The sequence below is a fragment of the Eubalaena glacialis genome, chromosome 2 (assembly GCF_028564815.1).
Source record: "Eubalaena glacialis isolate mEubGla1 chromosome 2, mEubGla1.1.hap2.+ XY, whole genome shotgun sequence".
Taxonomy (NCBI): Eukaryota; Metazoa; Chordata; class Mammalia; order Artiodactyla; family Balaenidae; genus Eubalaena; species Eubalaena glacialis.
The window spans coordinates 70572960-70598762 of NC_083717.1; the positions used below are offsets into that span (position 1 = coordinate 70572960).

At 51.7% G+C, this 25803-nt stretch overlaps 1 protein-coding gene across 1 annotated transcript in view; it reads left to right on the forward strand.

Annotated features, from left to right (window-relative positions):
* The first annotated feature begins 3265 nt into the window (after positions 1-3265).
* IGDCC4 (immunoglobulin superfamily DCC subclass member 4) overlaps positions 3266-25803 on the forward strand; it is a 36120-nt gene continuing 13582 nt past the window's right edge. The window contains exons 1-6 of the mRNA XM_061182012.1: positions 3266-3342; positions 12608-12949; positions 13650-13791; positions 20346-20482; positions 21869-22009; positions 25236-25391. Of these exons, the coding sequence (XP_061037995.1) occupies positions 3273-3342; positions 12608-12949; positions 13650-13791; positions 20346-20482; positions 21869-22009; positions 25236-25391 (988 nt within the window). The 5' untranslated portion in view covers positions 3266-3272. The remainder of the gene's footprint in view (positions 3343-12607; positions 12950-13649; positions 13792-20345; positions 20483-21868; positions 22010-25235; positions 25392-25803) is intronic.

The window sequence follows — 25803 nt, forward strand, 5'->3', positions numbered from 1 at the left end:
GATTGATCAACTGCTTTCTAGGCAACATGCAAGGACTGCTCACCTAGCCCCGATCTCCCTGTTTGGCTTCATCTCCCACCCCTGCCCTCCTGCCCAGTTCACACCTCCTACATTCTGCTTATACTGGTTCGGGTATTTGTTTCCTCCAGAAGCTTTCTCTGGCTTCCCCAAGTTTGGCCTGGGTGCCCTTCCTCCCTGCACCCCATCCCAGCCTGTATCACACAGTATTATAGTTGCCTGTCTACTTATCTATAGGCTAAGTAGACTCACTTCTCAGACTAAGCACCATGCAGGCAAGAACCATCTTGTTCACCGCCCTGCTCCCAGTGCCCAGGGCCTGACCCATAACAGGTGACCCGTGAATATCAATGCAGTTAATTATTGGCTCTGCCATTTCCTGTGCCCTCATGCCACACACAGGACCTCTGCACAGAGTGTTTCTTCCCCCACCATCAGTTCTTCCCTCCTTAAATTGTCAAGACCTAGGTCAAACATGTAAAACAATCAACAATTCTGTGAAGACTTTTCCCTCAACAGTCCCCCACCACATACGGTTAGTCCTTCCTTCTCTTGCTCCCATTCTCCCTGCCACCGCATGCCACTTAGGACACAACTGTGCCTGTGAGCAGTGACTTGTACCTTTTATCCTGGCCCCCTGGCACCTACACAGTGTCAGATACTGGTCAAGATGCTTAGAATTCAGCAGTGAACCCAGCACACAAAAATCCCTGTCCTTACAAAGCCCACTTTCTGGTTGGGAGGACAGACTACAAATAAAATAAGTAAAAGGTAGAGCATGTTAGAAAGACGGGGGATAGGGACTTCCCTGGTGGCGCAGTAGTTAAGAATCCGCCTGCCAATGCAGGGCACGTGGGTTCGATCCCTGGTACGGGAAGATCCCACATGCCGCGGAGCAACTAAGCCCGTGTGTCACAACTACTGAGCCCGCGAGCCACAACTACTGAAGCCCGCACGCCTAGAGCCCGTGCTCTGCAATGAGAAGCCCTTGCACCGCAATGAAGAGTAGCCACCGCTCACCACAACTAGTGAAAGCCACTGCACAGCAATGAACACCCAAAAAAAAAAAAAAAAAGTCGAGATATAGGGAGAGTGGGGCGGGGAAGTTGTGAGGATATGAGGGGGGGAGGACAGAGCTCCAGACCTGCACTAGCTGGGCAAAGGTCTAGAGGCTGGAGGGAGGGGACTGACTGCTATCAAGTTACAGCAAAGAGGCTGGTGTGGCTGGAGAGGCAGTGAGCAAAGGGGATGGCATAGGAGGTGAGGTCAGAGAGGTAAAACAGCCCTCCAGATCACATAGGCTTTCCGGTCATAAGAAGGACTTTAGCTTTTGCTCAGAGCTAGGAGGCACTGGTGGGTTTTGAGCAGAGAAGTGGCATGATCTCGTTCCCATTTTAATAGGATCACTCGATGCTATATTGAGAAAAGACTGAAGGAGGAGAATGACATAAACAAGTGAGGGGCCTATTGTGACAATCCAGGTGAAAGGTGATGGTGCTTGGATCAAGGTGGTAGCAGGAATGTGAAGTGTGAAGGATGTGGAAGTGAAGAGTTAAGGATGGCTCCAATGTTTCTGACCTGAGCATCAGGAGGGATGGAGCTGCTAGGATCTGAGATGGGGGAGACTGTGGGAGAAGCAGGTTTAATAGGGAGGATCAGAGCTCAGCTTGGGACCTGTTAAATTTGTTTTTGTTTTTTAAAATTTTTTGGCCAAGCTGAGCGGCTTGCAGGGATTTTAGTTCCCCGGCAGTGAAAGCACGGAGTCCTAACCTCTGGACCACCAGGGAATTCCCTGGACAGGTTAAATTTGAGATGCCTATTAGCCAATGGAAATGTTGAGCAGGTAGATGGATACACAAGTCTGGAGTTCAGGGGAGATGGTCCAGGCTGAGATATAAATGTAGGCATCTTCAGCATAAAGATGTAATTTAAAGCCTTGATGACCAGATGAGACCACTAAGAGAAACAAGTAGGAGTGATGGGCTAAGTCAAATGCTGCTGATGGGCCTGGCAATGAATGAATAAATGCCAGATCCCGTTAGACCTGCAAAGTGCTGGTCATTATTGAGGGTTAGCTAGCAACAGATGGGTAAAGTACCTTCTGGGTACAGAGACAAAATGGCTCTAAGCCATGGGAACACTGGAGATAGAGGGGATGAAGAACCATGGCGTCTTGGTCTTGGAAAGGACATTAAATAGGTCATTCAATCTGTACTCCTCTCCCTACACTTTGCCTGATCATTGAATCCCTGGCTTTAGAAAAAGAACTGTTTGTGGGATACTGAGACAACCAGTCTGGCTAGGACAGAGAAAGCACAGTTGAAAAATGAGTGGGAAATGACCTTCTGGAGTCAGAAAATCAGGATTCAGGTCCTGCATCTGCTGCTCCCTAGCCTCGGGTCCTTAAGCAAGTCACTTCACCTCCTCCAGCCTCAGTTTCCCTGCATGTAAAGATGGGAGCAATCAAACCTTCCTTGTCTCTCCCAGGGTTGCAGAGAGGTCTGAGTGTGGCAGTGCTTGGGGTAGAGTAAATGCCCTCCTGGGGTTGGTTATTTCAAGAGCAAAAGAAGCAGGTCAAGAGAAGCCATCAGCTTGGAATGGCAATATAAATGGGGATGAGGAGGGAACCGCCATGTCCTCAGCGGGTCTGCCGGTGGAGAAGCTAATGAGGATTCAGGCCAGGAGCTGGGCTGGAATGGACTGGCTCAAGTGGCAAGATAGGGTCATCGGACAGAAACCCAGGCCTTGAATCTGCCTCCAGTGAGCTTGGAACCGAGATGTTGGAGACCCTGAGGCAGCGGCAGAGAAAAGAGACCCCGAGGCAGAAAGAGACCCCGAAACCCAGAGACAGAGAGACGAAGAGACAGACCCAGAAACAAGCTGCCCAAATGGAGGGGCCACGGCGACCCGGAGAGGGCGAGGCAGAGGGGCGCAGACCCCAGCAGAGCTGAGCCCCTGCGCGGCGCAGGTCACAGCGCGCGGGCCAGGGTCCCCTGCGGGGCCCGACCGGCCGCGCTCGCTGGGCGCCCCCGTCCGGGCTGCTCGCCCAAGATGGCGATGGAGGGGCGGGCGAGCCGGCAGCAGCCCGGGCCCCCGCGCCGGCCCCCGCTCGGGCCGGGGCCCCCGAGGCCGCGCCCCCGCCCGCGGCGCCGCGCCTCCCCGGGCCACTGAAGCCCGGCGCGCCCTCCCCCGGCAGCGGCGGCCGAGGCGCTGGGAGGAGGCGGCGGCGGCGGCGGCAGCCCGGGCCCGGCCCCATGGCGCGGGGGGACGCTGGCCGCGGCGGCGGGCTCATCGCGCTGACCTTCTGCCTGCTGGCCGCGCGCGGTAAGAGCGGGCGCCGAGGCAGTGGCGGGAGCGGCTGCGGGGTGACTATGCGTCGGCACACGGGGCTGCGCCGGCTGTGGGGTCGGCGCGTCCCGAGTCCCGAGCGAGCGCGGGGGCCGTGGGGCGCGGGCTGCGCGTCCCTGTGCCCGCGATGCCTGCGCTTTGGGGTCAGCGAGCCGCGGCCGGGGACGTTTGCGGCGCGTACTTGTCCACAGGGGGTGTGTGTCCTTGGTCTGCGGAGTCCGGAGTGAGTGTGTGACTGTGTGTGTGTGCGCGCGGGCGCGCGTGACCGCGTGCAAAGAGTGGGGAGGGGGCTTCTGCGGGGCGTACGTGCCCGCAGCGCGTGGCCGGTCGCGGCGTGGCATCGCGGGCCGTGGCTGAGGTGCCGGTGGTTTGTGCGGGGCGGGCTCTGCCTTTACCGCGCGTGTCTCCGGGTTGGGAGTGTAAAGAGGGGGGGTGTGGGGGGGTGTGTCTGCACCTCCATTTGTGTGTCGAGAGCGTGTGTAATTGTGTTTATGGGGCTGAGCTAATATTTGGCCTTGGCTTTCGGAGAGTGTCCATGCCCTTGGTGGGGGACAGAATCATGAGATTGCGGATTGACTGGGAATAGTGGTGATAAAATACTCAACTTTGTCCGGTGGGTGTGGTCCCTGAAGCTGGGTGGGGCTGGGCGGAGGGGGTGGGGAGCGCGGGAGTGTTGCCCCCTCCGAACCCGAGGCCGGGAGTGGGCTGGGGGAGGGCGCAGGAAACCAGTTGCTTTCGTGGACGTGTACGACACCCGCTCTCAGGATGGGACGCGTGTCACTCCTGCCCCACCCCCAGGGGCAGATCTGAGAAGCGTGGACGGGGTCAGCAAGGCCTCCTCCAACCCCCCACCTCAGTGCGAGGTGAGGGTGGGTAAGAGTCAGGGTTGTCCTCGCTGGAGAGAGGGCTGGGGATGGGGTGACGGAGTCCCAAGCGTCTCTGCCTAGGGAGCCTTCTTCCACCCCTAGCCCTCTCCCTTTCGGTCCTGTGTGCGTTTCGGGGCGGCCCAAGGGGAAGGTGGTTGGTAGGGCTGGGGAGGGGGATGGGCTGGCCGCTTTGTTCGCCTAGTTCTCGCCTTCCCAGCCGAGGGGGGAGCTGAGGATGTGTCCGGAGCCAGTCGGGGAGGGACTTGACGGTGGGGGTGGGGAGGGGGATTTCTCTCCAGCTGCTGTGGCTTTCCAGAGAGACTCAGCCAGGCCACGTGGGAGGGAGGCAGGGACGGCGTAGGGGGGAAGGAGCCTCCGCCTGGCCCGCCCCGGCCCATCTCCAGGAAGCCCAAACAGCGGGTGGGAAAGTCTCGGGAACTACTCGGACCCCTTCTCTGCCTACAAAGACACGCCCCTTTTCAGACCTGACTGCAGACCCGGCAGGAGGCCGCCTGGGGGCGGGGTCCCGGCGGTTAGTCTAGAGAAGTGGGGGGCCTGGGGTTGTCAGGTGGAGGGGGAGGGGAAGTGCCAGAGAGGCGTCTGTCCTGGAGGCCAGGGGATTAACGAATAGTTGGGCCCACCCTCTAATGCTCTTCTGAGAGCTCCGGACCGGGCTCGGGGTCATCTAGCAAAGCGGAATCAGGGCTGGGAACTGCACTCGCTCGGGCATTATGGAGTAACGGTAGGGCCTCCCTGCGAGGGGCTCAGTTTCCTCTCTGGGGCTCCCGAGTGCACAAGGCAGGGGCAGGGCCCGAGCTGGGGCTCCCTTGGCAGCAGTGTGCGTGGCTGAAGCAACAACTCTGCTCGCCCTCAGTCCTAAATCCTTTGAGTGTGCAAAGCTCGTCAGGCCTGGGGACACTCCTATAGAGTTCTGACTAGCCTCCCCGATCTGGACGGAGGCCATTTATTCATTCATTCAACAAATATTTACTGAGTACCCTTTTCGGCTAGCACGTGACTGGTGCCTGAAATATAGTAAATAAGGAGGAGACTGACAGGTAGTCTACAAAGGTCAGGAGAGGCTTCCTCCAGGAAGCGGTAAATAATAGAGCTCAGTGCAGAGGGTCAGTTGGCCCTGCAGGAGAGTGATGATGGGGAGAGTTTTTCAGAGAGATCAGCATGTGCAAACGCTCAGGGGTGACTTAGTTTAGACCACTGAATGAAGCTAAATCTGGCTGGAGTTTAGAGCACAAGGCAGGAGGGTGGGGCAGGTTAGAGAGGAATAGGACGGGGGCCACAGAGTGTCAAAAGAGAAGGCTGAAGATGGAGGCTGGACCCAACTCATGAAGGGGCTTGTAAGCCCCACCAAGGTTTCTGGCCTGAGAGTCTGCATGAGCCCTTGGAGGGTTTTAAGATCAGCTTTGCATCAGCTCACTCCAGCTGATGTGGAGAATGATTGGACAGAATGGAGGCAGGAAGCTGAAGCTTCTTGGGAGGCTGTGGTAGTAACCCAGAAGAGAGGGTGTTGCTGGCAACTAGAGTAGTGGCAATTGGGATGGCCACAGTGGATTCTAGAGATATTTAGGAAGTAGAATCGGCAGGATGTGAGGATAGATTGAGTTTGTAGAGAGTGAAGGAGAGAGAAGTAAAAAATAATAGACACTTCAGCAGCCTCGACATGGCAAAATGAAGGGCTGGTGTTGGAGTCAAGATAGTGACTGCCCGTCTCCCCCGAACACTACTCTTGGGTCAGAGCTTGGGAACTGGGGAGATGTATGCGAATGGGACTCGTGTCTGGGGGTGGTGGTGGGATGCCGAGTGCTCTGTTTTCACCACATGCAAGAAGTGGGTCTCTCCCTTCCACCCAGTCAGAATTTGGGGCGTGGTGATGCCAGATGTCAGTAGCAGGAGGGCTCTAAGAACAAGAGAGCTGCTTTCTCCTCACCAGGGAAACTCCCCCCTCCATCCCTTTCTCAGCCCAGAAGCTCAGAGACCAACTTCAGTTAGTTGGGGTGTTGGGGCCCTCTCTGACCTCATCTTGGAGGTTAGGAACCAGGTCAAATATATTGTGTTGGCCAAAAAGTTCATTCAGGTTTTTCTATAAGAAAAATGTTACAGAAAACCTGAACAAATTTTTTGGCCATCCCAATAGTTTCTCTTAATAGTGAATCTAAATAATCCAGAAGTTATCTAAACCTTCATTGATCCTGTACGTATTTTCATGGCCCAAGTAATCATACATTATGTGTAAATCAGCATTTCCTTTCTTTTCTCCTAAAGGTACGTTGTTTCAAGTTGAGTAATCCCACAATTAGCGTCATTGAATGTCAGTGCTGAGGGGAACTTAGAAATAACTTTAGCATGAACCCCTTTTACAGATGAGAAAACTGAGTGACTTCCCAGAGTTACATGGATGGGGACTGAACTGGGACTTGAACCAGTCTCCTGGCTCTTGGAGCAGCCATACTTTCCCGGGATTTGGTACACATGAACCCAAGTTCAGTCTCTCTTCACCCTCTCCCCCTCACATGAGAAGTTATCAACAACTTTGGGCTTGGCCCCCCTCAGGTGGTGTGTTTGGTTCTGGGCTCTGGAATCCACTCTGCTCCACCCATCCCCACCCACTGCATCCTGTTCTGCCTCCGCTGTTTCTGAGGTACAGAAACCAGACTTGACACAGAATTCCAGATGCAGAACAGATGTCATTGCCAAGCAGGCCTGGGGGTTCCCAGCTTCCCGGGTTGAGGGGAAGGAAGAGGAAGAGTGGCTCTGACGGGGGAGGATCCCAGCCCCAGCCTGGTCAGAGGCGGGTGACAGCACCTGGGGGGGAGAGAAGAAAACCAGAGAGAGGATGACCTGGGCCTGACATGCAGAGAAATGGAATCCTTGTCCTTGGGGCTGGCTGGGCTGCCAGCTACTAGTGCCTCACTGCTGAGGCTGAGGCATTCCTCTGTATTTAAGGGGCTGTGGGGTCACTGTGGTCCGGGAAGCAGAGGCTCAGTAAATTCTCTCTCAGGTGCAGACCTGAGCATGGAAGCTGGTGCAGAGCCAAGACTTCCAGATGGTTCGATAAGGGGCTCATTACCTTGTCACATAGTTTGGAGCTCTGGCAAATGAATGGAGCATAAGAGAGACAAGGTTGGGCACACAAGGAAGGTATCTTTTTTTTTAAACATCTTATTGGAGTATAATTGCTTTACAATGGTGTGTTAGTTTCTGCTTTATAACAAAGTGAATCAGCTATACATATACATATATCCCCATATCTCCTCCCTCTTGCGTCTAAGGAAGGTATTTTTAATCAGACTATCCATATAGCAGAAGAGGTGAGGTAGTGAGCTCCCCAGTCCTGGTAATGTTCAAGTACAAGAGTTTCTTTCAATGTGAGTTTGCTGTTGTGTCTCGGTGCTTTTTTTTTTAATTTATTTTTTGGCCGCGCCAGGCGGCTTGCAGGATCTTAGTCCTTAGTTCCCTGACCAGGGATGGAACTTGGGCCCACGACAGTGAAAACGCGGAGTCCTAACCACCAGACCACCAGGGAATTCCCTGTCTTGGTGCATTTTAAGCATTTTGTTACGTGTCTCATAGGTGCCACATAGTATGCTAGGCAGTTTCCACGTATATTATCCACATTATCCCGAGCCCTGAAGGGAGTTCCTATAATTTTTCCAGATAAGGAAGCTGAGGCTTGGAAAAGCACGAGGGGCTCTGTGTCTTATCTTTTTGAGTGTGTCTCCGCATGTCCACTCATCTGTTCAAGAACTGTTTATTGAGCGCCTACTATGTGCCAGACAGTGTTTTAGGTCCTAGGGAATTAGAATGCTGACTAGGACAATAATCTTGGGCTTGTTGCCTCACTGGCAGAAAGACAAGTCAAAAATCTAGAGTGCTAGTTGCAATGACCCAGGTGCCCAGGGTCCTATGGGGCAGAAAAAAAGGAGAGGCGTCTAAATCAGAACCCAGGATGGCACAGCTACTGAAGGAAGAGGGAGCAGCATAGGCAACGCATGGAACAGCAGTGTGCTTTCAGAGAACGGGAAGTGGTTTAGTCTGGCGGGGACCCAGGGTGACAGGGAACAGGAGGTAGGCAGGTCAAGCTGAGTGGCTTTGCTCTCAAGTCTGCTGAGGCTGAGCCTGTCTCCTGAGGATCACAGATGAAGGGAACGCTGCCTTCCCTGTGTCCCAGGCAACCGTCCCAAGCTCTCCTTCCAGCTGTTGTGGGAGGGGCTTAGTGTGTGGTAAGGGAGGTGGCCAAGGTGGGGGGCGGGGAAGGAGGTTTCTGGAAGAAACTGACTTGTGTCTCCTGGGAGAGGAGAGTGGTGATGGCGTCATGGAGAATTGCCCATGTGGACCGAAAACAAGCTGTAAATCTGGTGGGCCCTGAAATTCAAAAATGACAAGGCATTGATGTTTGTGGCAAGTTCTTGGCTTAATGAAGGAGGCATCTCGGCTTTGTCCCCCACCCCATGCCCCAGTCCCAGCCTCTCTCCTGAGAGTTCACTGAAGAATGGAACCCTGGCTTATGCCAGGCCTGCACTAGTCCCACGGAACAGCACTGAGCTGGCCCTGGGGCTCAGCAGCGAATCTCCTTTCTGTCTGGGTTCTAATTGGCCTCATAAAATCTAATTTATCCTGTAAATGGGTAAAATAATGTCAGAAGAAGGAGATTGAGAGATGGCCCTGGGGCTCCTAAGCATAGAAGCTCCATGTCTCTGGCAGGGTCCCACCGAGGAGACTGAGGAGAAGGGGTTGTGGGAGAGGGAGTTCCCCTCGAGGCAGAAAGCTGGCCAACAGCAAGTGTCCACTATGTCCACCCAGTACTTAGAGGGAGCACTGAGAAGTGCTCCTGGGAGGGGCTTGGTGGTCCTCCATGACAGGAGACTGGGGGGTGGCAGGAAAGGGGCAGCCACGAAACCACTGGACAAACAAGGTCCACTCCCCAGAGCATCACTTTTCCAAAAAGATTTGGTGGTGTAGGAACCACATTTACATTAAAACAAACACTGCTGTGTAATGGAATAGGATGCAAAATGTGCCAGAGGTTTAAAAATAAAAACATTTCAGGTAGTCAGCAAGCCTCCTGAGTACGTTCTCCTCTGCCGCTGGGAGAATTTTGGTGAAAATGAGAAATGTGGCAACTCTTCATTTTAAGACTGGGGAAACCGAGGCTGAAAGGAGGAAAGCGGACCCAATGTCATACAACCCATGATGGACCCAGAACTCTGACCCCAGGCCAAGGCTTGTCCCGCCACATCCCATGGTCCGCCTTAGGCAAGAAGGCAAGAGGAAGAATGGGTAAGGGACCTCCAAGTGGCTACATGATGTGAGACCCAGGAAAACCCTTCCCTGGGGAAGGCAGGGGCAGCTTCACGGAGGGATGTGGCACCTGAGGTGAGCCCCTAAGGATGCACGTCCTGGGCACAGAAGTTGGGTTGGGTGCTGGGGCAGAGAGAACCCTCTTATTTGGGAGCAACTGTCTCCTCAATGCTGGGTTCACGCCCAGGATGTCCAAGAAGAACAGTTTCCTCAGACTGTCTCCCAGAGAGGTGAGAACCTCCCCTTTTGGGCCTCGGTTTCCCCATCTATAAAATGAGCAATCTCAGGCTCTGCATACGTTTCCATCAACGTGGGCCGGCTTGGGCTCCTGGCACAGCCCTGTACCCCCCCAGGGATCCCGGGTTCTCCCCACATCTACATCCCTGTTGGTTTCCCATTCCGCCTCGCCTTGTTGGGTGCTGGGCTCCTCCGAGGTGGGGCAGCCAGACATCTGCTGATCCATGAATATTCAGGAAGGGAATCGGAGCCTCCTCTGGGCTCCCCAGCAAGCCCCGGCCCCTCTGGCCGCCGTCCTGCCCGCCGGAGCCCAGGCTGCTGACAGACCCAGCAGCTGCTCGGGCCCCAACTGTTCACATTGTTTGTTCAGCGCAGCGGGGGATTTTCCAAGCCCCGGACGTGCTTTGGGGGGTAGGGAGGCTGCCGGAGGGCTCAGGGATTCGTGTCATGTGGGGCTTTTCTCCCCTGAAACTCAAACCGACTGCTCAGCGGCTGGAATGGGGCAATTGGAAGCCACTGGGCTGAGAGCCCGGGCTGGCCTTCCCCCCACCGTGTTTGCATCAGAATCCAGGGCCTCAGATAGGGAAGGGACTGGATGTTAAGAATAGCAATTTGCATTCGTACATCCCTTTCCAGTTTACGAAGTGCCTTTAAAGAATGAGCTCCCATTCTTTGATTGATGCCCGTTAGGCTCTGGGCTGGAGACCTGACCTGCATCATCTTGTTTAATCCTCACAGGCTCCATAGTATTGCCTTCATTTTTACAGATGTGGAAACTGGGCCCCAGAGAGGTAAAGTGGCTCGTCACATAGCTGGTAGGTGGAGCAGCCAGACTGGAACCTTGATCTTCTGCCCCAAGGTCACATGCTCTTTCCACCCCAGCACATGGCCCTCAGTGATGCAAATGCCAGTTTGGCTTCCCCAGTTAGACTGGAAACTGGGTGAGGGCAAGGGCTGCCTTCTCCTCGCTGCCCCCACTAGTAGTACTGAGCCCAGTTGTGTAGCTGGAGGTGCCAGCGGAGCTTTTAAGAAAGGCAGAGGCCTGTTCAGACCCTGTCTGTCTGTCCTTCCCACTGTGGTGTCAGAGGCCTGGCTTCTGCCCTGGCCTCCTTATCTCAGCCAGTTAGGACCTCTCTTCTCCCCTCAGTCTTGATCCTCTTCAGGGATTTAAGTGTTGGCATATATGTGTGTCCAGGTGTTGATGAGTGTGGCAGAGATGGGGGGAGCACGTGTTTAGGGATGGCAGGTTGTGTCTATAGTTTTGTGGGTGTGTCTAGATGATGTTCTCTATCTGTTCAGGAGTAGGTGAGTCCAGTTCACTGAATAATCCTACCATCATAGAATCTTCGACATCACCCGCTACATTTGAGTAAACTAGAGCCCAGAGGTGGAAGTGACTGGCCCAAGGCCACACAGCTAGACTGTGACAGAGCTGGGTCTAGAACTGAGGGTCGCCGGAGTCCTTAGCCATTGTGCTTTCTGCATGCCCCTGACAGGGCTCTGTCAGCCCTGGCCTGCCTTGTAATGAGTATGGACCATTGTCCTCACCTCTGTCCCTGGCTCACTCTCAGATGCACCACTGTGCCTTTAAGCAAGGTGTCAGGCCAGAGGATAAGAGGGCACCTTGGGCCATTGAGCTTTTATGGGACAGGAAGGCAGCAGGTCAACCGTTTGGAAGATACAACTGGAAGAGAACCAGCTATTTCTCTATGAATAACGGTTACTGGGCCTTGCTGAGATGTTGGTTAAAATGATAAACATTGGCATTTGTGTGTTTTTGCCTTGACCCTGGGATGGCATTCCCTTCCTCCATTGTTCTCCTGCTCTTCCCTTTGCGGCCAGGGCAGTGTTGGAGCTGCAGGCTCCTCTGGGGCATCTGGAGCAGGTCAGGGGACTGGGTTCTGCACTGGCTTGCTGCGTGGCTTTGGGGGAATCAGCTGCAGGGAGGAGAGCTTACCTCTTCCAGTCACTGCGGCAGAAGTGGTTTGGGTAATAGTGGTCAAGACGATCTGTAGGATTCCAGGAGAGGGAATGACATTACTGAGCCCCAGTTCTGTGCCAGGCCAGCCACTGTGCTTGCTGTACTCCTTTACCACACAGCATCTCATTGACCGCTCACAACAGCCCTCTGAGGAAGGAATGACTATGTCTTTTTAAATTGAGACGCAATTCACATACCACAAAATTCACTGTTTAAAGTGTACAAATCAGTGGTTTTAAGTATATTCACAAGGTTGTGCAACCATCACCACTATCTAATTCTAGAACATTTTCATCACCTAAAAAAGAAACCTTCGATCCCTTAGCCATCTCTCCTCATTCTTCCCTCTCCCCAGTCCCTGGCAACCATTAATCTATGTTCTGTCTCTATGGATTTGCCTATTCTGGACATTTCACAGAAATGAGATCATACAATATGTGGCATTTCGTAACTGACTTCTTTCACTCTGAGGAAAGTTTTCAAGGTTTATTCATGTTGTAGCAAGTATCAGTACTTCATTTCTTTTGATGGCTGAGTAATATATTTATCTATTCATCAGGTGATCGGGCATTTGTGTTGCTTCTACTTTTTTGCTAAGAACTGTGTTATTTTGTGGATGAGGAAGTTGAGCAGCGGGGAAAGGATGGGAACGAAGTGCAGCCGTTGGCCCAAGATCACAGTTAGTCAGAGGCAGAGCCAGGATCCAGACACAGGTCTCTCCGTGAGACCTCTTTCTCTGAGGTTTGCCCTCCTCGACCCGGGGTGGGTGACTCGGGCTCTGGAGGCTGTGGGATGTAGGAGGACACACACTGATGACCCTGGTGCCCCCTCCTATACGCAGGGGAGCAGCCGTTGCCCCGGAAGACGACCGTGTCACTGAGCTGTGGAGCAGGGCCGCTGCAAGTGATCCTGGGCCCGGAGCAAGCCACGGTGCTGGACTGCGGTCTGGGGGCGGCTACTGCAGGACACCCCCCCAGCGTCACGTGGAGCAAGGATGGAGGCGTCCTGCCCGAGCACAACCACCTTCGCCTGCTACCCAATGGCTCCCTGTGGCTGTCCCAGCTGCCAGCTCCCGACGGCACTGACCCTGGGGCTTCAGAGGTCATTGAGGGCAGCTATTCCTGCCTGGCCCGCAGCCCCGTTGGAGTGGTGGCCAGCCAGGCTGCGGTGGTCAAGCTTGCCAGTAAGTGCTACATCTTGGACTGAGCTGAGGCCCATAAGACGTGGGGTGTGGGAAGTGGGGTCTGCAGTTAGATACTTGCACAAAGGTTGGTCTCTGAGCCACGCCCCCTTTCCCTGCCTCCTGTCCTGCTCAGTGGGTCCCTTCCTGGTATTGTCTGCCTCACTGTTCAATAGTCTCACTTCTTCCCTGTTCTTTTGCTCCTCCTCCTTTTCCTTCCCTGTGAGTTTGAGAGTCTAGACTTGTGCTCTCCTCCAGGAAGCCCGCCAGAGAGGTTTGTAAGCGGGTCAGGGGCACAGAGGTGCTCCCCACCCCCATAGCAGGTGGAGTGTGTAGAGCCGAGCTGTGTTGTCCAGCTCACTCACTCTTGGGGGGTTCTCGGGAGGCACAGATCACCATGAAACAATTTGGGGGCCAGAAGAAATGCACATCTTACTGTAGTCCAACCATATGGTGATGTAAGGCAGGGGGACTTTGGAATTCATTCTGCCTGCAGCATCTGACCAGTCATCACCACTTCTTATTCTCCGACTGCCTCTTTCCAACTGTGTCTCCGTCGGTCTGAATTTTTTTTGCATGTGTTTCTGTCAACCTGTGTCTCTCTGTGTCCGTGTGTGTGTATGTTTCCCGTCTCTGCTCGCTGTGGCCTCCTTTCCTGTGTTCCTCTCCTGTCCCTGCGTTTTCTCACTGTCCTCATCCCCAGCACTTGCAGGCTTCTCCCTGCACCCGCAGTCTCAGACGGTGGAGGAGAACGGGACCGCTCGGTTTCAGTGCCACATCAAAGGGCTGCCAGCACCTGTCATTACTTGGGAGAAGGACCAGGTGACGGTGCCTGAGGAGCCTCGGTGAGTGTCCTGTGGGCAAGAGGAGAGTGGGTCCCAGGGGGCAGCCAAGGAGGGCTCTGGGATGTGCTCAGGAACTGGGCTTCTTAGAGTCAGGGTGGCTCCGTTTGTCCAAACTGACTTAGGAGCCAACCACCACCTGACGCTCAGCCCATTTCTGGTCCCAAAGAGAAGTTGGGTCAGAAGTTTTTGCTCCTTGGGAGGAAAGCCACCCACCAAGCTATGGGGCTTGGGTAGAGAGCAGTTATCGAGTCCTTCAGAGCATATGTAGTCCAACCACTTGCCTTATTGAGAAGGAGACCAAGGGCCAGAGAAGAGCTGTGCTTTAACCAAGGCCACGCGGTGAGTCATTGGCAGAACGTTTGTTGTTCGTTCCGGGCCCAGAGGCTGCTGGGAGGGTTTCCCTTTGCAGGTTCCTCTGGAGTTTCTACCTTGGATGCATAACTTCTCTTCTTCTCTCAGTTCCGTTCAGTGGGGTGCAGCATCTGATAACCAGGTTGTAGAGGTCCTTCCTGTTTCACCCTCCTCTCTCCGCATAAAGGCAATGGAGCAATCCTAGGGAAGGGTTTCTAGGGCAGAAGAGAAGCAGAGGCTAGACCCAGGACCTGATCCCTACTGCGGCCTCCTGGGAAGGCCCAGATGTACACATAGCATGTCCAGAAAGCACGAGGCTCATTTGCATCTGTGGTCTTGGAATTGGACTCATGACTTGGCTGCCACCACATGGAGTCTTACACCTCTGGAAATGTGGCTCCAAAGGCCTTTCCCAGCCACCCTGCCGTCCTCTCCCTGCATCTCTCTAGCTGTAGTTACCAGCTCACCCTCTCCTCTCCCAGCAGAGGTGGGATTCCTTAGGCTCAGAAACACTGGTTTCCAGATCTCCCTGCCCTGAAACTAACCTGTCTTCAGTGTATTGAGTTGTGCCAGCTCCTTTGACTTTTGCCCATGTCTAGGTAGGGGTGAAAGTGTAAGAGAAACTTCTAGATAGAAAAGGCCCAGGCCACATCTCTGCAACAGTTGTAAGTGAGGAAGAAGGGTGAGAGGTCAAGATAAAAGTGATCCTGTTGACTTTGGTGATCAGTCAGCCCGACTGGTCCAGTGGGTTGGATTAGATCATGGTTTCCAAAGTGTGTTCTTTTTTAGAACGTTAGTCCCTAAAGATGATTCTTGAAAAAAAAGTACTCCGCGGTCAAATAAGATGAGGAAACTGCCTATAAATCTCCCTCTTGGAGTTGACAAGGCCCTGAGAAGCCCTGTACTGAGAAACCTGTTTAACTTGTTTAACCAAATGCTTCCTAGACTCATTTGCCCAGAGCCCCTCTTGCAGGAACCCTGTTAACATCCTAGGAATGAGCATTCCAGGGAGGAGACCTTGGGAATGCTAACCCAGCCTTCCTAGCACTGACATTTTAAGTTCTATGCCTCTTTTTTTTTTTTTCTGGCCGCGCCGCATGGCTTGTGGGACCTTAGTTCCCTGACCTAAGGGATCGAACCCGTGCCCCCTGCATTGGGAGCACAGAGTCTTAATCACTGGACCACCAAGGAAGTCCCAAGTTCTATGCCTTTTAAATGTGGAGCCTCTCACTGCTGTGACAGAGTTGTTGGGTGAGAACCAAGTGAGAGTCTACTCCTGGGACAGCCCCCAGAGAGGGTGGGAGAGAGCAGAAAACTCTCCCCGTGTTAAAAGTCACAAGAGGCTTCACTTAATTAGAGCTGTGTTTTCTCACTTAATCCTTCCCATGATCCTTCAAGGTAAGTGTTCCTTATTTTTCATATTTTCCTCTATTTACTTTTAGTTTATATTGCTATTAGATGCATTTTTCAAATTCATATAAACAAAAAAGAAGAAACAAAAGTGGCTCGTCCTCTTATCACCCATAGAAAGCCTCTGTTAGTTTTGATGTCTATCCTCTGGACTTTTCCCCTGTATGTTTGTAAATATTCTCTTTAAAATTTTGGATCATATTGTACATACTGGATTTTTTGTTCAATCACCTTTTTTTAGAAAACAAAAATGGGATTATATTGCAACTTCTTTTTTTTCACTTAACACATAAGGAACCCCCTTCCAGGTCTATCTGTATGGCTGTGGCAGATACTGTTATCTGAATTCTTAAATGAGGGAACTGAGGATCAGAGACAGAAGTCACTTGCCCCAGGTCACACAGCTAGTGCTGAGAGTATCTGACAGCGGAGCCCTGGGGTGGATGATTTGGTGGTTGGAGTGGGGAAGCCACAGGGTCTGAAGAAACTCCTGTTGCAGGCTGGCTGAGAGTTGGAGTGGTCCAGCTGTGCTCAGAGCAGAGAAGTTACTTCCCCAAAGTTTCTCAGCAAACAGAGGAGTTCCCTCACCTCCCAACATCTAGTTCAGGCCTCTCCCAGGAGGCTGGAGCTGCCAGTTCCTGGCCTCTGGGAGTGTTTGCCCCCAAGTCCTCTGAAAAGTGATCCTCATCTATAAATAAGCCAGGCTCACATGTCCCAGCACATTGTGTGTGTGGGGGAATAAAGAAATATCTAAAACAGCAACTTGATTATGCCCAAGGTATGTATTTTTACACATACCCAGATAGAGTTCACATAGAAATATGCTATTCATAAACTCAACCCAGTGATTTGAAGGAGACCATATGCCTTGGTGTAGGCTGTGCACATGTGCAGTTAATAAGCACACTCTGTCAGGGTCTATGTGCATATTTTGGGAACTGATGGTAAACACTAGACCCTGAGGCAATTCCCTGATACTTATACTAATTTCTAATGATAGGGGATAATTTTTCTTCCACGGGAACCAGTAATCAATGAGAGTAATGTTTCCCAAATCGCAGGCATTCACAAACCCCTGTCATATTTTTGGCCATCCCTCAACCATTTATACAACATTTAATACATTTCTTCAAATCGACTCTCTCTTTTGTAACTTTAATACATACTAAAAAGGAACATTATCTCACTGCAGTAAAATGGAAAACCAGCAGCACTGACCTTAAATAGAAGGTAGCCATAAAAATAAATATATAACCACTGGAATAAAAACCTGTGTCTAGATCCACTTGAAATCATTTTGTTATCACCATTCACTCACACTTTAAAACCATGGCACTAATGGATTTAATTATTGCAGGCTCCCTAGTCCAGTCCTCTGCCCTACCCATCTCCTAGGGCCCATCGTGTCTGTCAGCCTCATGTGACCCTCGGCTAGTGTCCCTTTTCCCTGGGTGGATCTCTGAACGGCTCAGGGTGGAGGCTCCTTGGCCCTCAGGAAATTCAGAGCAGCTGTCATTTCTCCTCTGTTCTTGAATCCCTGGGTCCAAGTAGCCTTTTGCGGGTACGGGCAGCAGGCTGAGGCTCAGGCTTGGAAAGAGAATGGTCCCTTCCTTTTAGCTAGAGGTTGCTTTTCATTCTATAAGTAGCTATTTTGTTTTATTTGAAATTTGAATTCATTTTAAAATGATAAAACATACTAACATAAAGGGAAAAAAGTCACCTACAAACTGAGCACAGATAGCTGTTACCATTATCTAATGAGAGCTTATGACACATTAACAGGGTCGGGGTTGTGAAGTAGGCAGGAATTATGAAACCCATTTTTCAGATGAGAAACCTGAGGCCTGGACATGTGATGTCACTTGCTAAAAATCACATATGTTGGAATCAATTCTCTCCTCTATGCCACAGCTGCTTTTATATTAGAGCCAGGAGTTACAAAACAAAGTGTATAAGGGCACATGCTTTTTTCCATTTAAATTTTTTTAAGTTTTATATTTCCAAACTAATAAATGTTCACTGTAACCAAGAAATTTAAAAACGCAACAAAAAAGAGCCCCACAGTAACCCCACTCCCAGAGAAAACCTCCACGAATGACGTGAGCGTTACCACCCTTGACTCTTTCCGCACACATCCTAGCATATCATTTATCTATTTTCCAAAAATAGAATTGCTTCATAAACACTGATTTGTGAATTCTTTCCCCCCACTAACCAATATGTCTTGGACATTCTTCCAAGGACAGAGCTTTTTAAAACACATTTTAACAAAGCAGAAGAGATTTTAAATGAACACTAAAAGTGGTTCCATTTCACTTGTGTTGGCTCTAGCAACAGCACCACACCCGCATTCATTCATTCAACACACGTAATTAAGGCAATGTTACTTGTCAAAGGAGGTATTAGCTCTTGGATACCTGGAGCATAATTTCCCTGGAAAGAGTGAGAAACTTTGGGGTTAGGAAGTGTGGACAGCTCCTGGCGTGAATCCTGCTGACAACAGCTATGGAGACTGAGGAAGGAGGAAGGGTCTTAGAGGCAGAGAATATTAGGTGGAGGAGACCTGGATGGGGATGGGGGCCTTGCTTCTGAGATGGGTCCTGCTTGTCCTTCCCCACTTGTCATTTCCCATCAAATTTTCCATGGCACAGGCTGGGTCCTGGCCCAGGATTTTCTCTCCAACCACCCTTCCCCTTCTGGTCCCCTCTCCCCTGTGGGTCCCAGCGCTGATGTGGGCAGCTCTTGGAGCTGAGGGTAAGACTCTGGGGCAGAGGTGGGTTTGCCTGTGGGCTGAGGGAAGGAGTGATACAGGTTTATGTTTTTTCTCTAAGTCTTTGGGCCACAGCAGATTTCTAGGCTCATGGCCAGAATTCTCTCCCAACACCCTTGAGCTAGTTCTTTTCTCCTGTGTTTAGATTTTTCTCATACCCTGCTTTCCCCACGAGCCAAGGGATCTTCACCAAGTGCACAGCTGCCCCATTCCCTCCCTGACCTTGGCCTAGGCTACGTCCACAGGCCACTTGCTCTAGTGAGAAATTAGAACTCTCATCCTCGAGCTGACCCTGCAGGGATCACAGCTAGAGGATTCAGGAAGACCCACTCCCTCCCTTCTTGGGCCAGAGCCCATTCTGCTTCCCACCACCCTGGCTCCCATGGGCACTTCCCTGCCTGGGATTGCACTGTCTCTCAAGCAAGGTCTCTGGGCCCTTCTAGCCCAAACTGCTTTCCAACCCTCACCAAAAGGGTGGAGAACACCACTCTCATCCATCCTGCCCCTCCTCAGTAGTGTACGTGTTGACTGGGACTTACTGGAGACCACGTCCCTTCCACTGGCATTCTCAGCCATCTAATGGCTGCTGAGACAAGCAAGTGAGAAGAACGTGGGATTTGGCACCAGAAGCCCTAGGTTCCAGTTTTAACTCTGCTCGAGCTGTGAGACCCTGTGAAAATACCCTACTCCCTCCAAGACTTAGTTTTGTCACCATTAAAATGAAGGCTGTGATCCCCTCTATCTCTTGGGCTTGTTTCGAGGTTCAGATGAGATAGTGTGAATAGAAGGGATTTTATCAGGGAGAGAGGAGGTAATACAGGCAGGGGGTAAACAAATTCAAACTATACAGAAGGTTATTTAATGAAAATTAAATCTCCCACTGACAGGTCCCAGAATCCCAGGTCCCCTCCCCAGAGATAGCCACTATTACCAGGGACATTCAGTGCAAAAGCATATAAGTGTACACGTCACACACACACTGTTCTGTACCATACATATTTTGGAGATGGTCTTATAGCAGTACACATGGAACTGTCTCCTTTTAACAGCTGCCTAGCATTCCATTGTGTGAATGTACCCAGACCGATTTAGCTAGTTCCCACCCTACAGATGGATATTTGGACTGTTGCCAGTCTTCTGCTATTACAGACAGGGCTGGAGTGAATATCGTTAGACATACATTTTTGTGTACATGTACGAGAATATCTGTGGGATGAAGTCCTTGAAGTGATGTTGCTGGTTCAAAAGGCACATGCAGGTTTGATCGTAAGATATCACCAGCTTGCCCTTGAAAGAGGGTGTATTGATTTGGCATGACCACCAAGACAGGACTGCCTTCCCCCATTCCCTCATCCACAAAGGGTGTTATTAAACCTTTTGACTGGACAAGCTATGTGGCCCAAAAGAAAAAAAGAAAAAACAAAAAGAAAATTAAAAAAACAAACACAAAAACTTTTGACCTTTGGGACTTCCCTGGTGGTGCAGTGGTTACGAATCCGCCTGCCAATGCAGGGGACACGGGTTTGAGCCCTGGTCCGGGAAGATCCCACATGCTGCGGAGCAACTGAACCCATGCGCCGAAACGACTGAACCTGTGCTCTAGAGCCCGCGAACCACAACTACTGAGCCTGCGTGCTACAACTACTGAAGCCCACACGCCTAGAGCCTGTGCTCCGCAACAAGAGAAGCCACCGCGATGAGAAGCCTGTGCACCGCAATGAAGAGTAGCCCCCGCTCGCCGCAACTGGAGAAAGCCCGGGCACAGCAATGAAGACTGCAACTCAGCCAATAAATAAATAAATAAATAAATTTTAAAAAAACTTTTGACCTTTGCTAATCTGATAAGTGAAAACGGTATCTTGTAGTTTTAATTTGCATTTCTTTTATTATGAGTGAAGCTTGAAAGTGAACTGCTCTAGGTATTTCAGGCCAGAGAGGAAGGTGGGTCCAGGACTGTTTGGGCATGCTACCCTCCTTGAGGAGCTCCTGCCCACCTCACAGGTGCCCTCTCTCTCTTCCCAAGGCTCATCACCCTTCCCAATGGGGTCCTCCAGATCCTGGACGTTCAGGAAGGTGACGCAGGCTCCTACCGCTGCGTGGCCACCAACTCAGCAAACCAGCGCTTCAGCCAGGAGGCCCTACTCCGCGTGGCCCACAGAGGTAAAGGGGCTGGCTGGGTGCGGAAACCTGGGGGTTTCTGGAGTCGGCCATTTTGGAGCTGGGAGGGGCCGCAAACAGTCCAAGGCCTGCCTTCAAATAAGTGACTGGCGAAGCGATAGAGCCCAGAGAAGGCAGGGCCACCCAACAAGTCAGAGATAGAACTGGGGCAGGAACCCAAGACTCCCAGTTCAGGGCTCTCTTCCTGCGAGGCTGTGTGTTCCCTTGAGTTGGGTGGAGCGTCCAGGGCTGGGGACGGGGCGGGGGGGGGGGGGGGGGGCGGGGGTGGAGGGGAGGGGAGGCGTCTGTGGAGGAGTGTCGGTGCCCCGTTGCCCTGGTCCCCGGCCCTCTGTGTGCCCTGAAGGGGATTCACCCTGCTGCTGCTTGCTGTGCATCTGGCTCCTGATGGTCTGGGGCTCGTGTTCTCTCCATTTCTCTGAAAATCTCCCGTCCCAGGGTGATGCAGTAGGAAGGACACAGGCTTTGGGGTCAGAACGACCTGTTTTGAATCCTGCCTTCTCTACTCACCATCTGCGTGACCCTGGGTTCCTTATCAAATGTCCAGCTCAGGGAGGTGGTGAGAATCGCTGAGATAAGATTGGGAAGTGCCTGGTGCCTAGCAGGTGCTCCGTAGATCTCACTCCGGGCCTCCCACAAGGGCCTCTCCCTTGCCTCCCTTTGCCATGGCATCTCCCCTCGACCCCCGCCCCTCCGTTCATCTCTTCCCATCCCCCTCCTCATGCCCTACACCTCCACTCCTACCCTGCTTCCTAGGGCTTAGCTGATGCGCTGAGTCTGGTTCGCTCTCCCTCCCGTGCCCGGGGTCTCTGCCTCCACCTGCTGGACAAACCGGGTATTCACCATGTTGACCCAGGGACCCAGTGTCACACTGAGAACTTGGCAGAGAATTAGTGCTCAGTGGGCTGCCAGGCTGGCAGAAACTCGAACCCATCCCCTGCCTTTCCCACGTGGGAATCGAGGCCCTCTGGAGAAAGGACTTGCTAGAACTAGAAACTATAACTGTTGACTCCAAGTCCAGACTCCAAGTCTACTCTTTTTTTTTCTTTTTTTTTAAATTGGGGTATAGTTGTTTCCAAGTCTACTCTTGACCCTGCTGGTTCTCTGCCTGGAGGGTGGGTTCAATCTGACAGGGAAGAATGGGGGTGGTGTGTCGGAAGTCAGGGTATTCCTCTCCTGGCTCCCAGAGAAAGAGCTCTGAGTTCCAGTCCCAGCTCTGCTGAACTATGCAGCTGCTTTCCCATCTGTCAGCCGGAACCCTGGCTGCTCCCTGCCCCACCTGCCTCACCAGGTGACTGTGAACATCAGGTGAGGTGCTGCATGTGAAGACGCCTGATGGTAAGGCTGCCTGCTGGCCTGCCCTCTCTCCAGGGTCCCTGGCATCCATCGGGGGGCAGGACGTGGTCATTGTGGCAGCCCCGGAGAACACCACCGTGGTGTCTGGCCAGAGTGTGGTGATGGAGTGTGTGGCCTCTGCTGACCCCACCCCTTTCGTGTCCTGGGTCCGACAGGGTAAGTGGAGGGAGGGGACCTGAGGGCATGGGAGAGGAAGGGTGTGGCATCTCACGCATCCCCAGGTCAAGGAGCTATAAGGGTGACCATGCAATGGTCACCGACCTTTGGTGTGGTAGGAACTAACTCCTGTCCCAGGGCTGAGTGTGGGTAGGGAGCCTGGACAAAATTAATCATCAGTCCATGTAGCAAGTTTCCTTTACGAAGCGCGCTAAGTCTGCCACTCACAAAATCACTCTTGAGACCTCACTTGGGGGGTGGGGCACTGGGCTCGGTTTTCCACGTTATGTTTCCATTCCTCACAACAGTGAATGTGTGAGAGCTGGAAAGGGGCCAGCGAGTCAGGTGGAACTTGGACCCTCTGCTGGTCTGTTTAACTACACAGCACCTCCTGGTCCACCTAGTGTGCAGCCACCTTTGTGTGCCTGGCTTCATACTGGGCACAATGAATAAAAAAGGGGGGGCCTGCCCTCTGAACTCACAGTCTGTGCGAGGGAGATAAGCACACATCCACGACGAGAGGCTTGACAGTATCAGGCAGCAAGTGATGAGTGCCAAGTGGGAATGTGTTACAGGAGATGCTATCGATGCTATCAGGGTAATGAGGGTGCCGGCCAAACGTCACCTTGCGGTCTACTGAGCATGCAACCTACTCTCCTGCTGGAGCCCTTGGAGGAGGGTAGGGGCCAGGGCTGTTATTCCCAGTGGGCAGATGAGGAACCTGAGGCTCAGAGAGGAAGGTGGAAAGCCAGGACCCAAACTTTAGAGCCTGTTCTCTTTCTGGTACACCACCCCTTACAGCCCTGTATGGAAGAAAAGCAAGGATTATTTTTGTTTCCATTTGAGATAAGAAGTGACTTGTGCCAAGTTGATGGCAGAAGTAAGTCTTAAACCCAGCTCTTTTTTTTTTAAATTTATTTATTTGGCTGCGCCGGGTCTTAGATGAGGCACGCGGCATCTTTGTTGCGGCCTACGGAATCTTTTAGTTGCGGCATGTGGGATCTAGTTCCCCGATCAGGGATCGAACCCAGGCCCTCTGCATTGGGAGCTCAGAATCTTACCCACTGGACCACCGGAAAGTCTCAAACCAAGCTCTTTTTACCCTTTTTCCCCTGGTTCAGTCTACGACCCCACACTGCCTCCTTTTTGTAAGTTTGTATCTCACATTCAAGACTATATTGTGATGAATACATAGAGTTTAAAGAAAAATAAAAACCCAAATGACTACATACCCCCACCAAGCTGATGAGAAAGAACAGTGCTGGTATCTGTGCCTCCCTGACCTGCCCGGCCTCCTTGGACTTGTGACACTTGCCTAGTTAGGGGGATCCTGGGGCCAGCAGGACCCTCATACTATTATTGCGGTAAGCCTGTGGTGTCACCCAGAAGTTCTATTATCAGTGTTTCTCAAATCCTGACCAGGCATCAAGATGACCAGGGAGCTTTTTTTTTTTTTTTTAGTTTTTAATTTTTTTAAAAATTTTTATTGGAGTATAGTTGATTTACAATGTTGTGTTAGTTTCAAGTGTACAGCAAAGTAAATCAATTATACATATACATATAGCCACTCTTTTTTAGGTTCTTTTCCCATATAAGTCATTACAGAGTATTAGGTAGAGTTCCCTGTGCTATACAATAGGTCCTTATTAGTTGTCTATTTTATATATAGTAGTGTGTACTATATGTCAATCCTAATCCCAGGGAGCATCTTAAAACTGCAGACTCCCTCCATTTATGCCTGGAGAGTCATGACCCAGGATTTTTAATGCCTAACAAGTGTCCGAGGTCCTTCTACAGAAAGTGTGGTCTTTGGACCTACCTCCTGGGCATAGTTAGAAATGCAGAATCTGGGGTGCCCTAGGCCTCTGCATCTTAACAAGGTCTCCTGAGATTCTGTGATTTGTGTACACAGTAAGGATTTGCAAATTGCTGTCCCAGAGGGTCCTGACACCTGTGGTTCTGGGATCTCACTTGGAGAAACTCTGCTAATAGCACTCCTGGACAGAGACTGGGAAGAGAGAAGCTGGAAATGGACTTCATTCCTGCCCCTGGGCACTGTTCCTTTTCTAGGAACTTACTCCACTAAGTCAGGGGAGGGGCATGGCTTTTTTGTTTTGTTTTGTTTTCTTCTGATGGCAAAAGTTGTACGTATTCATTGTAGAAAACTAGGGAAAAGGAGAAACAGAAAACATCCCACCAGAGATTAAAATTGTTAACATACGAGCATATTTCCTTCCAGATTTTTTTCTATGCACATGTACATTTTCCCCCCAAATTGAAAGCATGCTATATTTACAGTTCCAAGTCCTATTTTCATTCAACAGTATATCATAAACATCTCCCCATCTTTAAAACTTTTTCGAAAATAATTTTAATAACTATGATAGTCCATCATTTGAATGTCGCCATAATTTAAATTGCTAGTTCCTGCTATTGAATTTTTAAGTCCTTCCCAGTTGTCCACTATTACAGTTAACACTGCAGTGATCAGCCCCGTTCACAGCTCCCCACCACAGAGTGCCCACAAGTGGAATCCTGGCTTCAAGGTCAAGGTGGAGCCCCTGTTAGCCCTATCAGCATTTACCCTGTCTCAGGCATTGCAACATACCATTTTTTAAAACTTTCCCAATTTGATGGGTGAAAATGAACATCTGTGTCTTGATGTGCATTTCTTTGATTTTGTGAAGTTGAACACTTTTTTGTTTATTGGCCATTTGCATTTCTTCCCTGGATTTTCTGTTCAGGTCCATAAGGGAAGGGCTTTTAAAATGGTTTTCACTTCACATCAAGATAAAAGTCTGCACAGATTCAGATCTTTGGTTCTGGTCCAGACCTTTCCAGCCATATGTTCATCATAGCACTGGGCTAAGACCATATGGGAGGAGTGTCCTTCTTGAGAGAAATGAATTTAATAATAATGGTAATAGTAATAACTGACTGGTGTACCGAGCACCTCTTATGTGCCTGCATTATGCCAACCAGTCCCACAGACTTTATTCGTTACACTCTCAGAGCAGCCCTTCCAGCGAGGAACTATCTCCCCATTTTACAGAGAGACACTAAGGGCTCAGAGGAAGTCATCGGTCTAGCAAGTGGAGGAACTGAGATCCCAGCCAGAGACTGTTGTGTTCTCTTAACCCGGGTGTAGAGGGTCTCCTGAGGTCCGGAGAGTGGATGGAGGGGCAGCCCTCAGCTCCCCGCTCCAGCGCTCTCCCTCCTCCCGCAGATGGGAAGCCCATCTCCACCGATGTCATCGTCCTGGGCCGCACCAACCTACTAATCACCAGCGCGCAGCCCCGGCACTCTGGCGTCTACGTCTGCCGAGCTAACAAGCCCCGCACGCGCGACTTCGCAACCGCAGCCGCAGAGCTCCGCGTGCTGGGTGAGGAGGGGAGGAGGGTGAGGGAGGGCGAAGGACCGCGGAGTAGGTGTGGGGGAGACCGGACTGGGGCGGGTTAGCTAGGGCGAGGCCGGGAGGAGAAGGGAGGGGGGTAAAGGGGCGAGTGGGTGTGTCAGAGGGACTGAGGGGCGGTGCTGGAGGAGGAAAAAGGGATAGGGCGGGGGAAGGGGGAATGGGGGGGACAGACTAGGTAATTAGAGGAGAGGAAGTGGTGGAAAGAGATTGGAGGATGGAGTGGGGGCGAAGGGGAGGGGTGGTCTGGGTGGGACCCAGGTAATGTGGGGAGGGGTGGGACTGAGGTTACTGGGGGGAGATGGAGTGGTCTGGGTGGAGAAAACTGGGGGCAGGGTTGCTCAGGGCTGGCAGAGGGGTAAATCTGATAGGTAAGGGATAC